Source organism: Sebastes fasciatus, chromosome 7 (genome assembly GCF_043250625.1).
Source record: "Sebastes fasciatus isolate fSebFas1 chromosome 7, fSebFas1.pri, whole genome shotgun sequence".
Lineage (NCBI taxonomy): Eukaryota > Metazoa > Chordata > Actinopteri > Perciformes > Sebastidae > Sebastes > Sebastes fasciatus.
In genome coordinates, this window is record NC_133801.1 from 450,953 (window position 1) to 472,544 (window position 21,592).

General features: G+C 46.0%; 2 protein-coding genes, 1 long non-coding RNA gene and 1 other non-coding gene across 4 annotated transcripts; 1 reads left to right on the plus strand and 3 right to left on the minus strand.

Moving 5' to 3' along the window:
- Positions 1–2,403: 2,403 nt before the first annotated feature.
- On the minus strand, positions 2,404–5,695 carry polr2d (RNA polymerase II subunit D). The gene is made up of 4 exons (XM_074640858.1): positions 5,243–5,695; positions 2,932–3,112; positions 2,736–2,831; positions 2,404–2,650 (listed from the first exon to the last, which is right to left on the minus strand). Exons 1-4 carry the CDS (start codon positions 5,310–5,312, stop codon positions 2,572–2,574), a joined length of 426 nt encoding a protein of 141 aa, XP_074496959.1. The 5' UTR covers positions 5,313–5,695; the 3' UTR covers positions 2,404–2,571.
- On the plus strand, positions 3,021–3,785 carry LOC141771008 (uncharacterized). Its single transcript, XR_012594639.1, has 2 exons — positions 3,021–3,152; positions 3,646–3,785. It is a non-coding gene; the product is annotated as an uncharacterized LOC141771008 (long non-coding RNA).
- A 1,085-nt stretch (positions 5,696–6,780) lies between the features above and the next one.
- Positions 6,781–6,852, minus strand: trnag-ucc (transfer RNA glycine (anticodon UCC)). Its single transcript has one exon. It is a non-coding gene; the product is annotated as a tRNA-Gly (tRNA).
- Positions 6,853–17,581: 10,729 nt separating this feature from the next.
- Positions 17,582–18,511, minus strand: or60a1 (odorant receptor, family 60, subfamily A, member 1). Its single transcript, XM_074640562.1, has one exon. The coding sequence runs from the start codon at positions 18,509–18,511 to the stop codon at positions 17,582–17,584; it is 930 nt and encodes a 309-aa protein (XP_074496663.1).
- Between the last annotated feature and the right edge of the window lie 3,081 nt (positions 18,512–21,592).

Consider the following 21,592-nt stretch of genomic DNA (forward strand, 5'->3'; position numbering starts at 1 on the left):
CTGCATACTCCATACTGCATACTCCATACTGCATACTGCATACTCCATACTGCATACTGCATACTGCATACTCCATACTCCATACTCCATACTGCATACTCCATACTGCATACTCCATACTGCATACTGCATACTGCATACTCCATACTCCATACTGCATACTGCATACTCCATACTGCATACTCCATACTGCATACTGCATACTGCATACTGCATACTGCATACTGCATACTCCATACTGCATACTGCATACTGCATACTGCATACTGCATACTGCATACTCCATACTGCATACTGCATACTCCATACTGCATACTGCATACTGCATACTCCATACTGCATACTGCATACTCCATACTGCATACTCCATACTGCATACTGCATACTGCATACTGCATACTGCATACTGCATACTCCATACTGCATACTGCATACTCCATACTGCATACTGCATACTGCATACTGCATACTCCATACTGCATACTGCATACTGCATACTCCATACTGCATACTCCATACTGCATACTGCATACTGCATACTGCATACTCCATACTGCATACTGCATACTGCATACTCCATACTGCATACTCCATACTGCATACTGCATACTGCATACTGCATACTACATTTTGGCCAAATCAGTACGTACTACTAGTATAGTATGCGGTTTCGAATACAGCCTCTGATACATGTCCTCTAATCAGGAACCTCCTGAAGTCTCTGTAGAGACATCTCAGACAAAGCCACCAAACCAAGACCAGGGCTGTTTTCGAAACCGCATACTGCATACTACTGAGGAGCGCAGTATGCAGTATACAGTACATACTGTATACTGCGTTCCTCAGTAGTATGCAGTATGTGACAGTTAAAGTGATGTATTTAGCAGTATGCTAGACGAGGCTTAAGCCTTCAAACCAGCTCTTAAAGCACAGGACAAAAAAACTAACTTGTACCACTATTACAATATTATCAAAAAATACAACTTTGATTTTGTTGTTTATGTTGTGCTTGTTTACTTTATAAGATACTGCAGGTTTAAACTATTTATTCTGACAGCTCATAAAGAAGTCCGACAAACAGGATCATCAACGAGGAGAGACGGGAAATATAAAACATTCATCCACAACGTTTACTTTACTCAAACTGCTTTTTCAGTTACAGCAAAAGGACTGATCTCCCTCCAGATATTAGAGACATTCCTCATCAGGAACCTCTCTGCCCCGTCAGAAGCTGCTCTTTCCCTCTCCTCTTCTCTCTCCTCTTCTCTTCTCTCTCCTCTCCTCTTCTCTCTCCTCTCATCTTCTCTCTCCTCTCCTCTCCTCTCTCCTCTTCTCTCTCCTCTCCTCTTCCTCTCCTCTCATCTTCTCTCTCCTCTCCTCTCCTCTCTCCTCTTCTCTCTCCTCTCCTCTTCCTCTCCTCTCATCTTCTCTCTCCTCTCCTCTCCTCTCTCCTCTTCCTCTCCTCTCCTCTTCTCTCTCCTCTCCTCTTCTCTCTCCTCTTCTCTCTCCTCTCCTCTCCTCTTCCTCTCCTCTCATCTTCTCTCTCCTCTCCTCTCCTCTCTCCTCTTCCTCTCCTCTCCTCTTCTCTCTCCTCTCCTCTTCTCTCTCCTCTCCTCTTCTCTCTCCTCTTCCTCTCCTCTCATCTTCTCTCGCCACTCTGCTGCTCTGCAGCCGCTCTGTGAGCGTCACTGGCCGGCTCTCCAGCGAGCTACGCCCGCGGGTGATTGTGGAGCTTTTTAACTCCAAAAAGGCAGATAAACACAGGTTCCTGTTAATTTATAATGGACATCTGTGTTGTGATATTTAAACAAACTATCCGTCAACAAGGAAATCAAAGCCTCTCGTCTACAGACCGGTCTCTAGAGAGCTCCAGCAGCTCATAGCGGTCTCTGAGCGTGACTACCCGGCTTGCTGGCAGCGACCCGGGCAGGCGCTCGCTGGCTGTCACGGTATTCTGTGGAGCTTCTAAACTCCGACAACGGTGGAACAAATGTTCGATTCGCCATCTAACTTCGTAAAACTGCCGATATTAATAATCTACACAGTTGATTTCTCGCCTCAAAAACGTTCAGAAGTGAATTTAGTGTTGAAATGGCTACAGAAAACGTAAAAAAAGAGCAGCTTCTGGCTGCTGTTTTTATACCCGTAGCCTGTGCTGCTCCGCCGCTTTGCATTGTGGGATACAGTAGGCGAGATAGACTGGTCCGATGCAGACTGGAGAATTTTTCCAAATCAGTACGTCATCCGGGTATTTCTGGCATACTGGAGATTTTGCTTTTGTTCGCATACTGCATACTACATACTACATTTTGGCCAAATCAGTACGTACTACTAGTATAGTATGCGGTTTCGAAAACAGCCCAGGACCAGACCTGATCCAGAACAGACGGACCAGGAGACGAGTTAAAAAGACAAATTCAAGTTTATTGTGAAGGAAGAAGGAAGTGTGATGTCATCAGATCACATGACCACCATCACTTCCTGGGTAATAAAGAACAAAAGGGGGACGGGGAGCTGATGGAGGTCCGGGCAGGAGACCCGGGAGTCACAGTCCTGGTCCTGGTCCTGGTCTCAGTACTGGAAGCTTCTCTTGGTCTGGATGTCGTCCAGGATCTGCTGCAGCTCCTCGTCCTCAAACCGTCCCTCCAAACTGAAAACACAACAACATGGTTACTGGTCCCGGTTCTGACCTGGTTCTGGACCTGGTGTGTGACTGTGATGCGGGTCAGACCCACCTGGGGATCAGGGCTTTGGCCTCTTCGGCGGCTTCGGGACACAGATTTGCTAAACTGGCCAACTCAAACTTGTGGAGCTTCTTCTGCAGCAGGAGACTGGACGGAGACGGACGGAGACGGACAGAGACAGACAGAGGGGGGACAGGTCAGATCCAGATCAGACCTCAGAGGTGCGTGTGGGGGGGCGGAGCCTCACCTGCGGACCGCCGTGATGGTCTCTCTGTTCTTGAAGCGGCTGAATCGAGCCGTGTAGTTCAGCGTCTTCATGAAGACTTCGGACAGTTCCTGTTCGTCCTCGGCGCTCTCGTTCTGCTGCTTCCTGTGTTCCAGCAACATGTGGACCTCCGAGTTCAGCAGCGTCTCCGAGCTCTCGAACTCTGTCACACAACACAGCAGCCAATCAGAGACCAGCGGCGTGTCACACACAGCAGCCAATCAGAGACCAGCAGCGTGTCACACACAGCAGCCAATCAGAGACCAGCGGCGTGTCACACACAGCAGCCAATCAGAGACCAGCAGCGTGTCACACACAGCAGCCAATCAGAGACCAGCGGCGTGTCACACACAGCAGCCAATCAGAGACCAGCGGCGTGTCACACACAGCAGCCAATCAGAGACCAGCGGCGTGTCACACACAGCAGCCAATCAGAGACCAGCGGCGTGTCACACACAACAGCCAATCAGAGACCAGCGGCGTGTCACACACAGCAGCCAATCAGAGACCAGCGGCGTGTCACACACAGCAGCCAATCAGAGACCAGCGGCGTGTCACACACAACAGCCAATCAGAGACCAGCGGCGTGTCACACACAGCAGCCAATCAGAGACCAGCGGCGTGTCACACAACACAGCAGCCAATCAGAGACCAGCAGCGTGTCACACAACACAGCAGCCAATCAGAGACCAGCAGCGTGTCACACACAGCAGCCAATCAGAGACTAGCTGGCATCGCCCCGCGTAAAAGTACTACTACCACGCTGTACTGATACTCTGTATATATAATAGTTAACGGACCCTTATATTAGCTGGTATGAGTAAAGTGTGAGTGTATATACATGTGTGTGTATATATATATATATATATATACAGTGTAAATATAGTATATAACAGTTAAGAGACCTTTATATTATCTATCTATATTACATATTATCTATATATATATATAATAGTTATTTATTTGAAACAAAGTAGTTAACTTGTGTTTGGTGGATTATTTCTCTGTTGTATCAATGCTAATGGTGATGCTAATGCTAATGGTCATTGTATTCTACATGGTTGTAAAGCCTGTTTATTTACCTTCACAATGATGTCACACTTGTAAGGATCATGTATTTGTGGGATGAGCAGCACAGCTGATGATGTGGGGAGCGCCCAAGAAACATGTTCCAAAATGCTCTGTCGATGGTAAACAGTGTATTCTCATGAGGCTACCAGGAAGCCTGCAATGACTGCCCTTCACCGTCAGGCCCGTTGGCGCTGGTGTCGACAACACAGACAATGGAACCTGAACATGTGGGGGAATGTCATGTTCAGTGATGAGTCCAGGTTCTGTCTGTTAAAGTTGGACGGCAGGTCAAAGTATGGAGACGACGTGGAGAACGCTATGCTGATTGTTGAACCGATGGAGTAACAGCTGTTGGTGGGGGCAGTGTCATGGTGTGGGGGGGGGGCATCTCCCTCACTGGTTAAACAAGGCTTGTCATCATTGAAGGCCATCTCAATGCAGGGAGATATCAGGATGAGATTCTGCAGCCAGTGGTGATCCCATATCTCCACAATCTGGGACCTAACTTCATCCTCCAAGAAACAACGCCCCCCCCCCCACAGAGCCAGGGTTATCACAGACTACCTCCACAATGTGGGAGGAGAGAGAATGGAACGGCCTGCCAAGAGTCCACACCTCAACCCAACTCAACATGTGGGATCAGCTTGGGCGTGCTGTACGTGTTAGAGTGACCAACACAACCACGCTGGCTGACCTGCAGTGAATCCTGGTTGAGGAATGGAACGCCATCCCACAGCAACGTGTGACCAGGTTGGTGACCAGCATGAGGAGGAGGTGCCAGGCTGTTGTGGCTGCGTATGGATCTTCCACCTCTACTGAGGCTCCTGACGGTGGATTCAATCAATCAATATGTCTTGTTTGTTCCTTGTTACTGATAGAGAGTTCAATCATCCACCAAACAACTCTCAACAAGAGTCAACACCAACAGGAGAATACACTGTTTACCATCGGCACCGGGGCTCCACACATCATCAGCTGTGCTGCTCATCCCACAAATACATGATCCTTACAAGAGTGACATCATTGTGAAGGTAAATAAACAGGCTTTCAACCATGTACAATACAATGACCATTAGCATTAGCATCACCATTAGCATTAGCATTGGACCAACAGAGAAATAAACGACCAAACACAAGTTAACTACTTTGTTTTCCAGATCATTAAGTTAGGAGACCTTTATATTATCTATAATAGTATATATAGTTCATATAGTTAGGAGACCTTTAGGAAACAGCAGTTGTGAAGCGTCTTCTTCTACATCACCAACACCAGCTGCTCCTCCCGCCGCCATGACACCCAGCAGCTAACAGCTAACGGCTAACGGCTAACAGCTAACAGCTAACGGCTAACGGCTAACAGCTAACGGCTAACAGCTAACGGCTAACGGCTAACAGCTAACAGCTAACGGCTAACGGCTAACAGCTAACGGCTAACAGCTAACGGCTAACGGCTAACGGCTAACAGCTAACGGCTAACGGCTAACAGCTAACGGCTAACAGCTATCGGCTAACGGCTAACGGCTAACAGCAGCTCATCAGAGCAGCAGCTGGTACCGGAGGCTGAACTCAGACCGGGTCCGGGTCTCTGTGGGTCTGCGATGCTTCAGCAGTAGAGTGAGTAACGTGAGTAGCGTGAGTAACGTCTCGCTGTGAGTTCAGCTCAGCGTCTTCACACTAAAACACCAACAAACATCACTTCCGTTTGTCAAACACATCACTTCCGGTCTGTTGTCCTCCTTCAACATAAAAGCATCAGCCCGCAGCTCTCTGCAGAACATGAATAACACACCTGTATGAATACTAATACTCCGTCACAACGTGAAGCTCTGCGTCACAACGTGAAGCTCTGCGTCACAACGTGAAGCACTCCGTCACAACGTGAAGCTCTCCGTCACAACGTGAAGCTCTGCGTCACAACGTGAAGCACTCCGTCACAACGTGAAGCTCTCCGTCACAACGTGAAGCTCTGCGTCACAACGTGAAGCTCTGCGTCACAACGTGAAGCACTCCGTCACAACGTGAAGCTCTGCGTCACAACGTGAAGCTCTGCGTCACAACGTGAAGCTCTGCGTCACAACAGTAAAGTCTAACGCTAAAGTCTAACGCTAAAGTCTAACAGTAAAGTCTAACGCTAAAGTCTAACGCTAAAGTCTAATGGTACGTGTCCACAGCCTCCGTGCTTTCCACGCTCCCCATTCATTGTCTATGTAAGCAGCCGCGCAATGCATTCTGGTAGCGTGGCGTCGCGATTCGAGAGACTAGGCGTCACGACGCCCGCTCCTCATTTGCATAAAGGTGAAGTCCTGGCTACTTTATGTAAATCACAGGCGTCCGACGCGACTCGCCGCCTCTCTAAACTCCCGATAATCTTTTAAACTAAACGTTGTCGAGCCAAAATAAAGACAGATTCATCAACATGGATTATTTCTCTCCTCAAATGTTGTCAGAAACATCTCAGTGAACTATTTACGTGAAATAAGAGAAGAAAGTTTCCAAACGAGCCTCCAGACTGGTTCCGGTTTGAAAGCTGGGAGCAGCAGCCAATGGCGGGAAAGCGTTCGTCCAATCAGGAGCCGAGAGCCTTGTTTCTAGGGACAGCACACCAAGCGTCCAATGCTGGGAAGCGTCGCGTCCCCTCGCGATAAAAAACGTCCCTGTGGACACGAACCGTCACTGTAACTCATGTCCTCGTCATATCTCAGCTATAAAACACTCAGAGAGGAAGCGGAGGAACGCGCTGCTCACAGCCGGAAAAACAGCTGCGTTGGCCGGGAATCGAACCCGGGTCAACTGCTTGGAAGGCAGCTATGCTCACCACTATACCACCAACGCCCGTAGAGATAAAAGCGACCAGACGCGAACTAGACAGAGCACATAGTTCAGATTATTGAAAGGGTCATTACCATTAATTCATTCATTCATTCATTCATTCATTCATTTATTTATTCATTCATTCATTCATTTATTCATTCATTCATTCATTCATTCATTTATTCATTCATTCATTTATTCATTAATTCATTCATTCGTTAATTAATTAATTATTCATTCATTCATTCATTTATTCATTCATTTATTCATTCATTTATTCATTCATTCATTTATTCATTCATTTATTCATTCATTCATTTATTCATTCATTCATTCATTCATTTATTCGTTAATTAATTAATTAATTATTCATTCATTCATTTATTCGTTAATTAATTGATTATTCATTCATTCATTCATTTATTCGTTAATTAATTAATTATTCATTCATTCATTCATTTATTCATTCATTTATTCATTCATTTATTCATTCATTCATTCATTCATTCATTCATTCATTAATTTATTTATTTATTCATTCATTCATTCATTTATTCATTCATTCATTTATTCGTTAATTAATTAATTAATTATTCATTCATTCATTCATTTATTCATTAATTAATTGATTATTCATTCATTCATTTATTCGTTAATTAATTAATTATTCATTCATTCATGTATTCGTTAATTAATTAATTATTCATTCATTCATGTATTCATGTATGTATTTAGAATCCGTTAGTCAGTTTCATGTTAGAGGATGTGTGATATCTTTTCCGGATTTCTGGAATTTCCGACTTGAAATCAGGAGCAACGTGACGTGGTAGATTAATCAGCCTGATCAATAGCTCACCTGCGATTGATGCTGCCTAGTCTCAACATGCTACTGTAGCACATACTGACAGAACACCGGCGGCTCCATGTGGTCTGCACCCCACCATGTGGTCTGGTCTGCACCGGTCTGCACCACACCATGTGGTCTGGTCTGCACCACCATGTGGTCTTGTCTGCACCGGTCTGCACCACACCATGTGGTCTGGTCTGCACCACCATGTGGTCTTGTCTGCACCGGTCTGCACCACACCATGTGGTCTGGTCTGCACCACCATGTGGTCTTGTCTGCACCGGTCTGCACCACACCATGTGGTCTGATCTGCACCACCATGTGGTCTTGTCTGCACTGGTCTGCACCACACCATGTGGTCTGATCTGCACCACCATGTGGTCTTGTCTGCACCGGTCTGCACCACACCATGTAGTCTGATCTGCACCACCATGTCCTGACGGTAATGTCCCCGTTACCGTCAGGACATGACGACAGCTGTTGAAACATCTGTATATTACCGTCAGGACAGAGAGGACAGAGAGGACAGAGAGGACAGAGAGAGGACAGAGAGGACAGAGAGGACAGAGAGAGGACAGAGAGGACAGAGAGAGGACAGAGAGAGGACAGAGAGGACAGAGAGAGGACAGAGAGGACAGAGAGGACAGAGAGAGGACAGAGAGGACAGAGAGAGGACAGAGAGGACAGAGAGGACAGAGAGGACAGAGAGGACAGAGAGGACAGAGAGGACAGAGAGAGGACAGAGAGGACAGAGAGAGGACAGAGAGGACAGAGAGGACAGAGAGGACAGAGAGAGGACAGAGAGGACAGAGAGAGGACAGAGAGGACAGAGAGGACAGAGAGGACAGAGAGGACAGAGAGAGGACAGAGAGGACAGAGAGGACAGAGGGGACAGAGAGAGGACAGAGAGGACAGAGAGAGGACAGAGAGGACAGAGAGGACAGAGGGGACAGAGAGAGGACAGAGAGGACAGAGAGAGGACAGAGAGGGGACAGAGAGGACAGAGGGGACAGAGAGAGGACAGAGAGGACAGAGAGAGGACAGAGAGGACAGAGAGGACAGAGGGGACAGAGAGAGGACAGAGAGGACAGAGAGAGGACAGAGAGGACAGAGAGGACAGAGAGAGGACAGAGAGGACAGAGAGGACAGAGAGGACAGAGAGGACAGAGAGAACAGAGAGGACAGAGAGAGGACAGAGAGGACAGAGAGGACAGAGAGGACAGAGAGAGGACAGAGAGGACAGAGAGAGGACAGAGAGGACAGAGAGGACAGAGAGAGGACAGAGAGGACAGAGAGAGGACAGAGAGGACAGAGAGGACAGAGAGAGGACAGAGAGGACAGAGAGAGGACAGAGAGGACAGAGAGGACAGAGAGAGGACAGAGAGGACAGAGAGGACAGAGAGAACAGAGAGGACAGAGAGAACAGAGAGGACAGAGAGAGGACAGAGAGGACAGAGAGGACAGAGAGAGGACAGAGAGGACAGAGAGAACAGAGAGGACAGAGAGAGGACAGAGAGGACAGAGAGGACAGAGAGAGGACAGAGAGGACAGAGAGGACAGAGAGGACAGAGAGGACAGAGAGAGGACAGAGAGGACAGAGAGGACAGAGAGGACAGAGAGGACAGAGAGGACAGAGAGGACAGAGAGGACAGAGGGAGGACAGGGAAGACAGAGAGGACAGAGAGGACAGAGAGGACAGAGAGAAGACAGAGAGGACAGAGAGAGGACAGAGAGGACAGAGAGAGGACAGAGAGGACAGAGAGGACAGAGGGGACAGAGAGGACAGAGAGGACAGAGAGGACAGAGAGGACAGAGAGGACAGAGAGGACAGAGAGGACAGAGAAGACAGAGAGGACAGAGAGGACAGAGAGGACAGAGAGGACAGAGAGGACAGAGAGGACAGAGAGAGGACAGAGAGAGGACAGAGAGGACAGAGAAGACAGAGAGGACAGAGGGGACAGAGAGAGGACAGGGAAGACAGAGAGGACAGAGAGAGGACAGAGAGGACAGAGAAGACAGAGAGGACAGAGGGGACAGAGAGAGGACAGAGAGAGGACAGAGAGGACAGAGAGGACAGAGAGAGGACAGAGAGAGGACAGAGAGAGGACAGAGAGGACAGAGAGAGGACAGAGAGGACAGAGAGGACAGAGAGGACAGAGAGGACAGAGAGAGGACAGAGAGGACAGAGAGGACAGAGAGGACAGAGAGGACAGAGAGGACAGAGAGAGGACAGAGAGAGGACAGAGAGGACAGAGAGAGGACAGAGAGGACAGAGGGGACAGAGAGAGGACAGAGAGAGGACAGAGAGGACAGAGAGAGGACAGAGAAGACAGAGAGGACAGAGGGGACAGAGAGGACAGAGAGGACAGAGAGAGGACAGAGAGAGGACAGAGAGAGGACAGAGAGGACAGGGAAGACAGAGAGGACAGAGAGAGGACAGAGAGGACAGAGAAGACAGAGAGGACAGAGGGGACAGAGAGAGGACAGAGAGAGGACAGAGAGGACAGAGAGGACAGAGAGAGGACAGAGAGAGGACAGAGAGAGGACAGAGAGGACAGAGAGAGGACAGAGAGGACAGAGAGGACAGAGAGGACAGAGAGGACAGAGAGAGGACAGAGAGAGGACAGAGAGGACAGAGAGAGGACAGAGAGGACAGAGAGGACAGAGAGGACAGAGAGGACAGAGAGAGGACAGAGAGAGGACAGAGAGGACAGAGAGGGGACAGAGAGGACAGAGAAGACAGAGAGGACAGAGAGGACAGAGAGGACAGAGAGGACAGAGAGAGGACAGAGAGAGGACAGAGAGGACAGAGAAGACAGAGAGGACAGAGGGGACAGAGAGGACAGAGAGAGGACAGAGAGGACAGAGGGGACAGAGAGGACAGAGAGAGGACAGAGAGGACAGAGGGGACAGAGAGGACAGAGAAGACAGAGAGGACAGAGAGGACAGAGAGGACAGAGAGGACAGAGAAGACAGAGAGGACAGAGGGGACAGAGAGGACAGAGAGGACAGAGAGAGGACAGAGAGGACAGAGAGGACAGAGAGGACAGAGAGAGGACAGAGAGAGGACAGAGAGGACAGAGAAGACAGAGAGGACAGAGGGGACAGAGAGGACAGAGAGAGGACAGAGAGGACAGAGGGGACAGAGAGAGGACAGAGAGAGGACAGAGAGGACAGAGAGAGGACAGAGAGGACAGAGAGAGGACAGAGGGGACAGAGGGGACAGAGGGGACAGAGAGAACAGAGAGGACAGAGAGGACAGAGAGAGGACACAGAGAAGACAGAGAGGACAGAGAGGACAGAGAGGACAGAGAGGACAGAGAGGACAGAGAGAGGACACAGAGAAGACAGAGAAGACAGAGAAGACAGAGAGGACAGAGAGAGGACAGAGAGGACAGAGAGGACAGAGAGGACAGAGAGAGGACAGAGGGAGGACAGAGAGGACAGAGAGGACAGAGAGGACAGAGGGGACAGAGAGGACAGAGAGGACAGAGAGAACAGAGGGAGGACAGAGAGGACAGAGGGGACAGAGAGGACAGAGAGGACAGAGAGAACAGAGAGAGGACAGAGAGGACAGAGAGAACAGAGAGAGGACAGAGAGGACAGAGAGGACAGAGAGGACAGAGAGAGGACAGAGAGGACAGAGAGAACAGAGAGAGGACAGAGAGGACAGAGAGAGGACAGAGAGAGGACAGAGAGGACAGAGAGAGGACAGAGAGGACAGAGAGGACAGAGAGAGGACAGAGAGGACAGAGAGAACAGAGAGAGGACAGAGAGGACAGAGAGAGGACAGAGAGAGGACAGAGAGGACAGAGAGAGGACAGAGAGGACAGAGAGGACAGAGAGAGGACAGAGAGGACAGAGAGAGGACAGAGAGGACAGAGAGAGGACAGAGAGAGGACAGAGAGAGGACAGAGAGAGGACAGTGGGGACTCTGAGGTGGGACTTCTGGATCATTAGACGGTAACGAGTCCCGGCGGAGCTCCGGCAGCTATTTCCATCTAGAACAACACCAGGCCGGAGACCCCAGAGGGACACTGTGGACACTTGGACACTTTGGAGGATCTAACCAGCTACACTAACAGCCCAATTAGCGCTCACCCACTGCATGATGGGAGGACGCCGTGGGGCTGTCGCCATGGTTACAGACGGAGGGCAGACTTTGAACTAATAAACAGTAATTAGAGTTCCATCAATGGACCGACTCCACGGGTCTACAGTGAAGATCCTGGTATCACACATACATATATATATATGTATATATAGATATATATGTAGATATGTATATATAGATCCTGGTATCATCTGAAACTATAGAACCTGATGGATCCATCAGTACCAGGTCAGACTAGCTGGTCATGGAGGAGGTTAAATAACGCTCCAAACTGTCATGTCCATGTTCAAAGGGGTCCCTTGACCTCTGACCTCCAGATCAGTGAATGTAAATGGGTTCTATGGGTACCCACGAGTCTCCCCTTTACAGACATGCCCACTTTATGATCATCACATGCAGTTTGGGGCAAGTCATAGTCAAGTCAGCACACTGACACACTGACAGCTGTTGTTGCCTGTTGGGCTGCAGTTTGCCATGTTATGATTGGAGCATATTGTTTTATGCTAAATGCAGTACCTGTGAGGGTTTCTGGATCAATATCTGTCATTGATTTGTGTTGATCATTGATTTACAATAATAAATATATACATACATTTACATAAAGCAGCATATTTGTCCACTCCCATGTTGATAAGAGGATTAAATACTGGACTGATCTCCCTTTAAGGTTCATTTAGAACAGCCCTAGTTTATTAGTTTTCGTCTCCTTTAAGGCCTCAATGTCGTCTGTTACATCATCAACTGTCTGAACCACTGAGTCTGTAGATTCACTGGAGAGTGGTTAAATACTGTAATAATAATGATAATCATTAAACAGAGGCGTCCAGTTGAAGTGGAGGAGTACGTATAACAGACCGTTGCTACGTATAACAGACCGTTGCTACGTATAACGGAGCGTTGCTACGTATAGCGGAGCGTTGCTACGTATAGCGGACCGTTGCTACGTATAGCGGACCGTTGCTACGTATAGCGGACCGTTGCTACGTATAACGGACCGTTGCTACGTATAACGGACCGTTGCTACGTATATCGGACCTTTCCTACGTATAACGGACCGTTGCTACGCATAACGGACCGTTCCTATGTATAACGGGCCGTTCCTACGTATAACGGACCGTTGCTACGTATAACAGACCGTTGCTAAGTATAACGGAGCGTTGCTACGCATAACGGACCGTTGCTACGTATATCGGACCGTTGCTACGCATAACGGACCGTTCCTACGTATAACAGACCGTTGCTACGTATAGCGGAGTGTTGCTACGTATAACGGACTGTTGCTACGTATAACGGACTGTTGCTACGTATAACGGAGCGTTGCTACGCATAACGGACCGTTCCTACGTATAATGGGCCGTTCCTACGTATAACGGACCGTTGCTACGTATAGCGGAGTGTTGCTACGCATAACGGACCGTTGCTACGTATATCGGACCGTTCCTACGCATAACGGACCGTTCCTACGTATAACAGACCGTTGCTACGTATAGCGGAGTGTTGCTACGTATAACAGACCGTTGCAATGTATAACAGACCGTTGCTACGTATAACGGAGCGTTGCTACGTATAGCGGAGCGTTGCTACGTATAGCGGAGCGTTGCTACGTATAGCGGAGCGTTGCTACGTATAGCGGACCGTTGCTACGTATAGCGGACCGTTGCTACGTATAGCGGACCGTTGCTACATATAACGGACCGTTGCTACGTATATCGGACCTTTCCTACGTATAACGGACCGTTGCTACGCATAACGGACCGTTCCTATGTATAACGGGCCGTTCCTACGTATAACGGACCGTTGCTACGTATAACAGACCGTTGCTAAGTATAACGGAGCGTTGCTACGCATAACGGACCGTTGCTACGTATATCGGACCGTTGCTACGCATAACGGACCGTTCCTACGTATAACAGACCGTTGCTACGTATAGCGGAGTGTTGCTACGTATAACGGACTGTTGCTACGTATAACGGAGCGTTGCTACGCATAACGGACCGTTCCTACGTATAATGGGCCGTTCCTACGTATAACGGGCCGTTCCTACGTATAACGGAGCGTTGCTACGTATATCGGACCGTTGCTACGCATAACGGACCGTTCCTACGTATAACGGACCGTTGCTACGTATAGCGGAGCGTAGCTACGTATAACGGAGCGTTGCTACGTATAACGGACTGTTGCTACGTATAAAGGAGCGTTGCTACGTATAACGGACTGTTGCTACGCATAACGGACCGTTCCTACGTATAACGGACCGTTGCTACGTATAGCGGAGCGTAGCTACGTATAACGGAGCGTTGCTACGTATAACGGACTGTTGCTACGTATAAAGGAGCGTTGCTACGTATAACGGACTGTTGCTACGCATAACGGACCGTTCCTACGTATAACGGAGCGTTGCTACGTATAACGGAACGTTGCTACGTATATCGGACCGTTGCTACGCATAACGGACCGTTCCTACGTATAACGGAGCGTTGCTACGTATATCGGACCGTTGCTACGCATAACGGACTGTTCCTACGCATAACAGACCGTTGCTACGTATAGCGGAGCGTTGCTACATATAACAGACCGTTGCTACGTATAACGGACTGTTGCTACGTATAACGGAGCGTTGCTACGTAAAACGGACTGTTTCTACATATAGCGGAGCGTTGCTATGTATAGCGGACAGTTCCTACGTATAACGGGCCGTTCCTACGTATAACGGGCCGTTCCTACGTATAACGGGCCGTTCCTACGTATAACGGAGCGTTGCTACGTATATCGGACCGTTGCTACACATAACGGACCGTTGCTACGCATAACGGACCGTTCCTACGTATAACGGACCGTTGCTACGTATAGCGGAGCGTTGCTACGTATAACGGACCGTTGCTACGTATAACGGAGCGTTGCTACGTATAACGGACTGTTGCTACGTATAACGGAGCGTTGCTACGTATAACGGACTGTTGCTACGCATAACGGACCGTTCCTACGTATAACGGAGCGTTGCTACGTATAACGGAGCGTTGCTACGCATAACGGACCGTTCCTACGTATATCGGACCGTTCCTACGCATAACGGACCGTTCCTACGCATAACAGACCGTTGCTACGTATAGCGGAGCGTTGCTACGTATAACGGAGCGTTGCTACGTAAAACGGACTGTTGCTACGTATAGCGGAGCGTTGCTACGTATAGCGGAGCGTTGCTACGTATAACGGAGCGTTGCTACGTATAGTGGAGCGTTGCTACGTATAACGGACCGTTGCTACGTATAGCGGAGTGTTGCTACGTATAGCGGAGCGTTGCTACGCATAACGGAGCGTTGCTACGTATAACGGAGCGTTGCTACGTATAACGGAGCGTTGCTACGTATAGCGGAGCGTTGCTACGCATAACGGAGCGTTGCTACGTATAACGGACTGTTGCTATGTTTAACGGACTGTTGCTACGTATAACGGAGCGTTGCTACGTATAGCGGAGCGTTGCTACGCATAACGGAGCGTTGCTACGCATAACGGACTGTTGCTACGTATAGCGGAGCGTTGCTACGTATAACGGAGCGTTGCTACGTATAACGGACTGTTGCTACGTATAACGGACTGTTGCTACGTATAACGGACTGTTGCTACGTATAACGGACTGTTGCTACGTATAACGGACTGTTGCTACGTATAACGGACTGTTGCTATGTTTATGTATCCAAACTAGGGTTTAATATTTGGCGAGGACAAACTGTCATGGCCGTTTTCAAAGCGGTCTCTTGACCTCCGACTGATTAGTCGTGTTTTGTGAGTTATTAATTCAATTCAATTCAATTTATTTTTATATAGCGTGAAATCATAACAGAAGTTGTCTCGAGGCGCTCGATACATAGAGCAGGTCTCAGACCGAACACCATATGTGACAACATGAGATTATTATAAGTCTCATATTTTCTATTTTTCTCTGTTTCACATCTCAATAAACTGAACGTCTTTGTGTCCCGTCTGAAGACGTCCTATTGGACTCTGAGACGCTGAGACGGACACGTGGACGGTTCAGAGATTAAACGGTGAACGTAGCCACTTCAACGCCTTCTCTTCTTCTATCAGGTTTTTATTGATCAAACTCAGAGTTCCACTGAAAACAGCAGAAATATGAACATCATAATGTAATAAACATCCGTTACAGAAAGAAAGGATGATTTACAGTTTAATACAAATCTCTTTGTTGCTGTTAATGATACAAAGTCTATAACATCTGTATAGTTTATTATTATCTGAAGCACAGCGGTCCGTTTCATTACTATGTTTTTCCTTTTCCATAATATTTTTGAACCCATTTAATGTTGGACATAATAATAATAATAATAATAATATAATGACCATCTCTGAATAAAAACAATCAATAATCTCACGTTAAATTTTCATTTCAGTTTTCTTTCATCATGACATCATTTTCCTGAAGCAGCATTATTATTATCATTATTATTATTATTAATATTATTATTATCATTATTATTATTATTATTATTATCATTATTATTATTATTATTATCATTATTATCATTATTATCATTATTATTATTATTATTATCATTATTATTATTATCATTATTATCATTATTATTATTATTATTATCATTATTATTATTATTATCATTATTATTATTATTATTATTATTATCATTATTATCATTATTATCATTATTATTATTATTATTATCATTATTATTATTATTATCATTATTATTATTATTATCATTATTATTATTATTATTATTATCATTATTATCATTATTATTATTATTATTATTATTATTATTATTATCATTATTATCATTATTATTATTATTATTATTATTATTATTATTATCATTATTATTATTATTATTATTATTATCATTATTATCATTATTATTATTATTATTATCATTATTATTATTATTATCATTATTATTATTATTATTATTATTATCATTATTATCATTATTATCATTATTATTATTATTATTATCATTATTATTATTATTATCATTATTATTATTATTATCATTATTATTATTATTATTATTATCATTATTATCATTATTATTATTATTATTATTATTATTATTATTATTATTATTATTATCATTATTATTATTATTATTATCATTATTATTATTATTATTACGTGTCAAACATTTAGTGGGTTATGAAACGGAACATAAAAACACACATTACATTCATCCTAACGATCATCAGTCGGTGTATTTTATAAATGTATAATTTACTCTTTCATCGTTCTGTTTATACTTTGCAGAATTTTTACATTTTAATGAAGAGAAATAAACAAAAGGGAACCGTATATACAAAATACATAAAATATGGAAATCAGATTGATGGATTATATTCAGCAGAAGTATAAAACATTATAAATTAAAAAGAAAACAGCACTAATCTGTGAGGGGAAACGTCTTAATGCTTTGATTTCTGGGTTGCTGGATAATAAATGTAATCAATAATTCCTGATATTGATCCTGATATATTTGACTTCAGGACGTCTCTGACTACAGACATACTGGAAATCAAACATTCTACTGGATTCATTTAGAGATTTTACAAATTAAAAGTCTCTAGAAGTGATGATTCATGTTGTTCCCTTCATGGTCTAGAGGTAAACAAGTTAACAACAATCACTAAATCACAATATAGAATCCCAATCAGATGTAATCAGGAGATATGAGTCCAACATTTAGCTGCTTATGAACCGGAACATAAGAAAACCCCTTCATCCTAACGACCATCAGTCGGTGTGTTTCATTACTTTAATCTCACTGTTGTGTGATTTTCATCATCTTGTTGATGCTCTGCCGGATCTCTTTCATCTTAATCCCGTATATTATGGGATGCAGCAGAGGAGGGATGACAAAGAAAGTGAAAAATGTGAAAACGTTGGCAGCTTTTGGAACTTCGTGACTCAGACGGTTATAAATGACGCCGAAAAACGACGCCACGGAGAAATTGACGAAGGTGACTAAGTGAGGCGTGCACGTCTGCAGCGCTCTCATCTGAGACTCCTTCGAGGTTTTTAGGATCACCGTGAAAATGTGAACGTACGAGAGAATGACGAGGAAACAGGGGAGGACGACGAGGCCGAGGGCGCAGCACAGACCGTAGACGCCGATCAGCGGCGTCTCGGTACAGGAGAGGTTAGCGATCGCCAGTCCGTCACACAGCAGCTTATCCACCGAGTGGCGGCACAGCCGGAGTCCGGACGTCAGGTAGACCTGGACGGCCGAGGTGGAGCCCAGGGTGAAGTACACCAGCAGCAGCATGGCTCTGACTCTAGCCGGCGTCACGATGGCGTGGTACAGCAGAGGTTTACAGATGGACACGTACCGGTCGTAGGCCATCAGCGCCAGGATGCAGAATATACAGCCGCCGTACACGTTGGTGAAGAACACCTGCGCCAGACACGCCGCCAGAGACGTCTCCTGCCTGGCGGACAGGAGGTGTTTGATGATGTGAGGACACGCCGACGTGCTGCCCATCATGCCGCTCAGAGACAGGTTGACCAGCAGGACGTACATCGGCCGGTGGAGGCCAGGCTCCGAGCAGATCACCAGAACCAGCAGCAGGTTGACACACAGACCGGAAACGTAGAACACCAAGACGCAAACGACCAACGCCACGCTGTGCAGAGACAGAGAGCTGTAGACGGTGAAGGTGATGGGGGGGGCGCTAGACACAGAGACGTTCATACTGACTCACAACACACGACACACAAACGCCTTTATACGGACGCCTGACGCCTGACGCCTGACGCACAACGCCTCCTCCTCCTCCTCCTCATCCTCCTCATCCTCCTCCTCCTCCTCCTCTCCTCCTCATCCTCCTCCTCCTCCTCCTCCTCCTCTCCTCCTCCTCCTCCTCCTCCTCTGGGCGTTCTCCATTCATCCGTCCTTCCATCCTTCCATCCGTCCTTCCATCCGTCCGTCCTTCCATCCTTCCATCCTTCCATCCGTCCGTCCTTCCATCCTTCCGTCCTTCCATCCGTCCGTCCTTCCATCCTTCCGTCCTTCCATCCGTCCGTCCTTCCATCCTTCCATCCTTCCATCCGTCCGTCCTTCCATCCTTCCGTCCTTCCATCCGTCCGTCCTTCCATTCTTCCATCCTTCCATCCGTCCGTCCTTCCATCCTTCCGTCCTTCCATCCGTCCGTCCTTCCATTCTTCCATCCTTCCATCCGTCCTTCCCTCCATCAAACATTACCCCAATATTTACCTCAACATTTATCGAATATTACTTTATTATAAACACAATTTAATAATTATATTATGTTATTTCCCAACAGCTGGTAATTTATTTAACACATTTCCAGGACAAGAATACAGCTTACTTTTATAAACTAAAGTGGGACAATTTAGTTCCATGAAGTATTGAAGTAGTACACTAACAAGTATACTACTAGTACATTGATAGTAGTATACTTATTAGCCTATATAAAGTATAAATAAAAATAAACTTGAACTTCACTTCAGTTTACTTAAACAGGTCGAATGAAGTGTCTTCCAAGATCAGATCAGATATTCCTTTATTAGTCCCGCGGTGGGTAATGTTCAGAAAACAAGATTCATCAGCTATCACAGTAAAATAAGAATCATCAGCTAACACAGTAAAACAAGAGCTAAACAAAGTGAAACTAAATCTGAACCATTTAAATAGCAGGAAGTATAGAAACAGGAGAGGTATATACATGTATATGCATAAAGTATATATATATATATATATATATACTGGAAAAACAAAGTTCGGAAACTTGTGTTTGGTGGATTATTTCTCTGTTGTATCAATGCTAATGGTCATTGTATTCTACATGGTTGAAAGCCTGTTTATTTACCTTCGCAATAATGTCCAACTTGTAAGGATCATGCATTTGTGGGATGAGCAGCACAGCTGATTATGTGGGTAGCGCCCAAGAACAATGTTCCAAAATGTTCTGCCAATGGTAAACAGTGTATTCTCATAAGGCTACCAGGAAGCCTGCAATGACTGCCCTTCACCGTCAGGCCCGTTGGCGCTGGTGTCTCCAACACAGACAATGGAACCTGAACATGTGGGGGAATGTCATGTTCAGTGACGAGTCCAGGTTCTGTCTGCCAAAGTTGGATGGCAGGTCAAAGTATGGAGACGACGTGGAGAACGCTATGCTGATTGTTGAACCGATGGAGTAACAGCTTTTGGTGGGGGCAGTGTCATGGTGTGGGGGGGGGGGCATCTCCCTCACTGGCAAAACAAGGCTTGTCATCATTGAAGGCCATCTCAATGCAGGGAGATATCAGGATGAGATTCTGCAGCCAGTGGTGATCCCATATCTCCACAATCTGGCACCTAACTTCATCCTCCAAGAAACAACGCCCCCCCCCACACAGAGCCAGGGTTATCACAGACTACCTCCACAATGTGGGAGGAGAGAGAATGGAACGGCCTGCCAAGAGTCCACACCTCAACCCAACTCAACACTTGTGGGATCAGCTTGGGCGTGCTGTACGTGTTAGAGTGACCAACACAACCACGCTGGCTGACCTGCAACCAATCCTGGTTGAGGAATGGAACGCCATCCCACAGCAACGTGTGACCAGGTTGGTGACCAGCATGAGGAGGAGGTGCCAGGCTGTTGTGGCTGCGTATGGATCTTCCACCTCTACTGAGGCTCCTGACGGTGGATTCAATCAATCAATATGTCTTGTTTGTTCCTTGTTACTGATAGAGAGTTCAATCATCCAATCCACCAAACAAGTCAAAACAAGAGTCAATACCAACAGGAGAATACACTGTTTACCATTGATGGAGCATTTTGGGAAATTTTTCTTGGGCGCTCCCCACATAATCAGCTGTGCTGCTCATCCCACAAATGCATGATCCTTACAACTGTGACATCATTGTGAAGGTAAATAAACAGGCTTTCCAACGATGTAAAACACAATGCCAATTAGCATTGTAACAACAGAGAAATAATCCACCAAACACAAGTTTCCTAACTTTGTTTTTCCAGTTTATATACAATATTGACAATAAACAGACTATTAAAACATTGCACAAGTGGAAACATGCATTGCACAGTGAGAAGGTGAGAAGTCCAGCTGAGTATAGTGATGTTGTACAGTCGCTGTACAGTAGAGGTCAAGTGATTGATGTTGTACAGTCGCTGTACAGTAGAGGTCAGGTGATTGATGTACAGTCGCTGTACAGTAGAGGTCAGGTGATTGATGTACAGTCGCTGTACAGTAGAGGTCAGGTGATTGATGTACAGTCGCTGTACAGTAGAGGTCAGGTGATTGATGTACAGTCGCTGTACAGTAGAGGTCAGGTGATTGATGTACAGTCGCTGTACAGTAGAGGTCAGGTGATTGACAGCCAGGGTCTGAGACTGAGTCTTCTCCTCCCGTCCTGCTGTGGCAGGTCACTGAACGTTTCTACCAGCCTCTGTTTAGATCTGCCTTTAGAGCCGTAAACACCAGGCCTGTCTGGAGATACGATGCCTATCATGATTCAGGGGTTATGATTCAATATAGGGACATATATCGTGGTACTGTAACGATGGCGATATATTATGATTTTTTAAAACCTAATTTTAGGAATACGGTCATAGTATAAAGAACACACCACCATACGCATACAATCTGAGTCAAATGTTTTTACTGTTTTACCCAATCAGAATAGGATCTGCATTTCTCTTTGCAAATAAAATAAAGTATTGACTGAATTAATCTTTACTTGTAAACTATTAATTAGAAATCAATAAGAGAATCGATATCACTAAACATCATAATGCAATGCTCC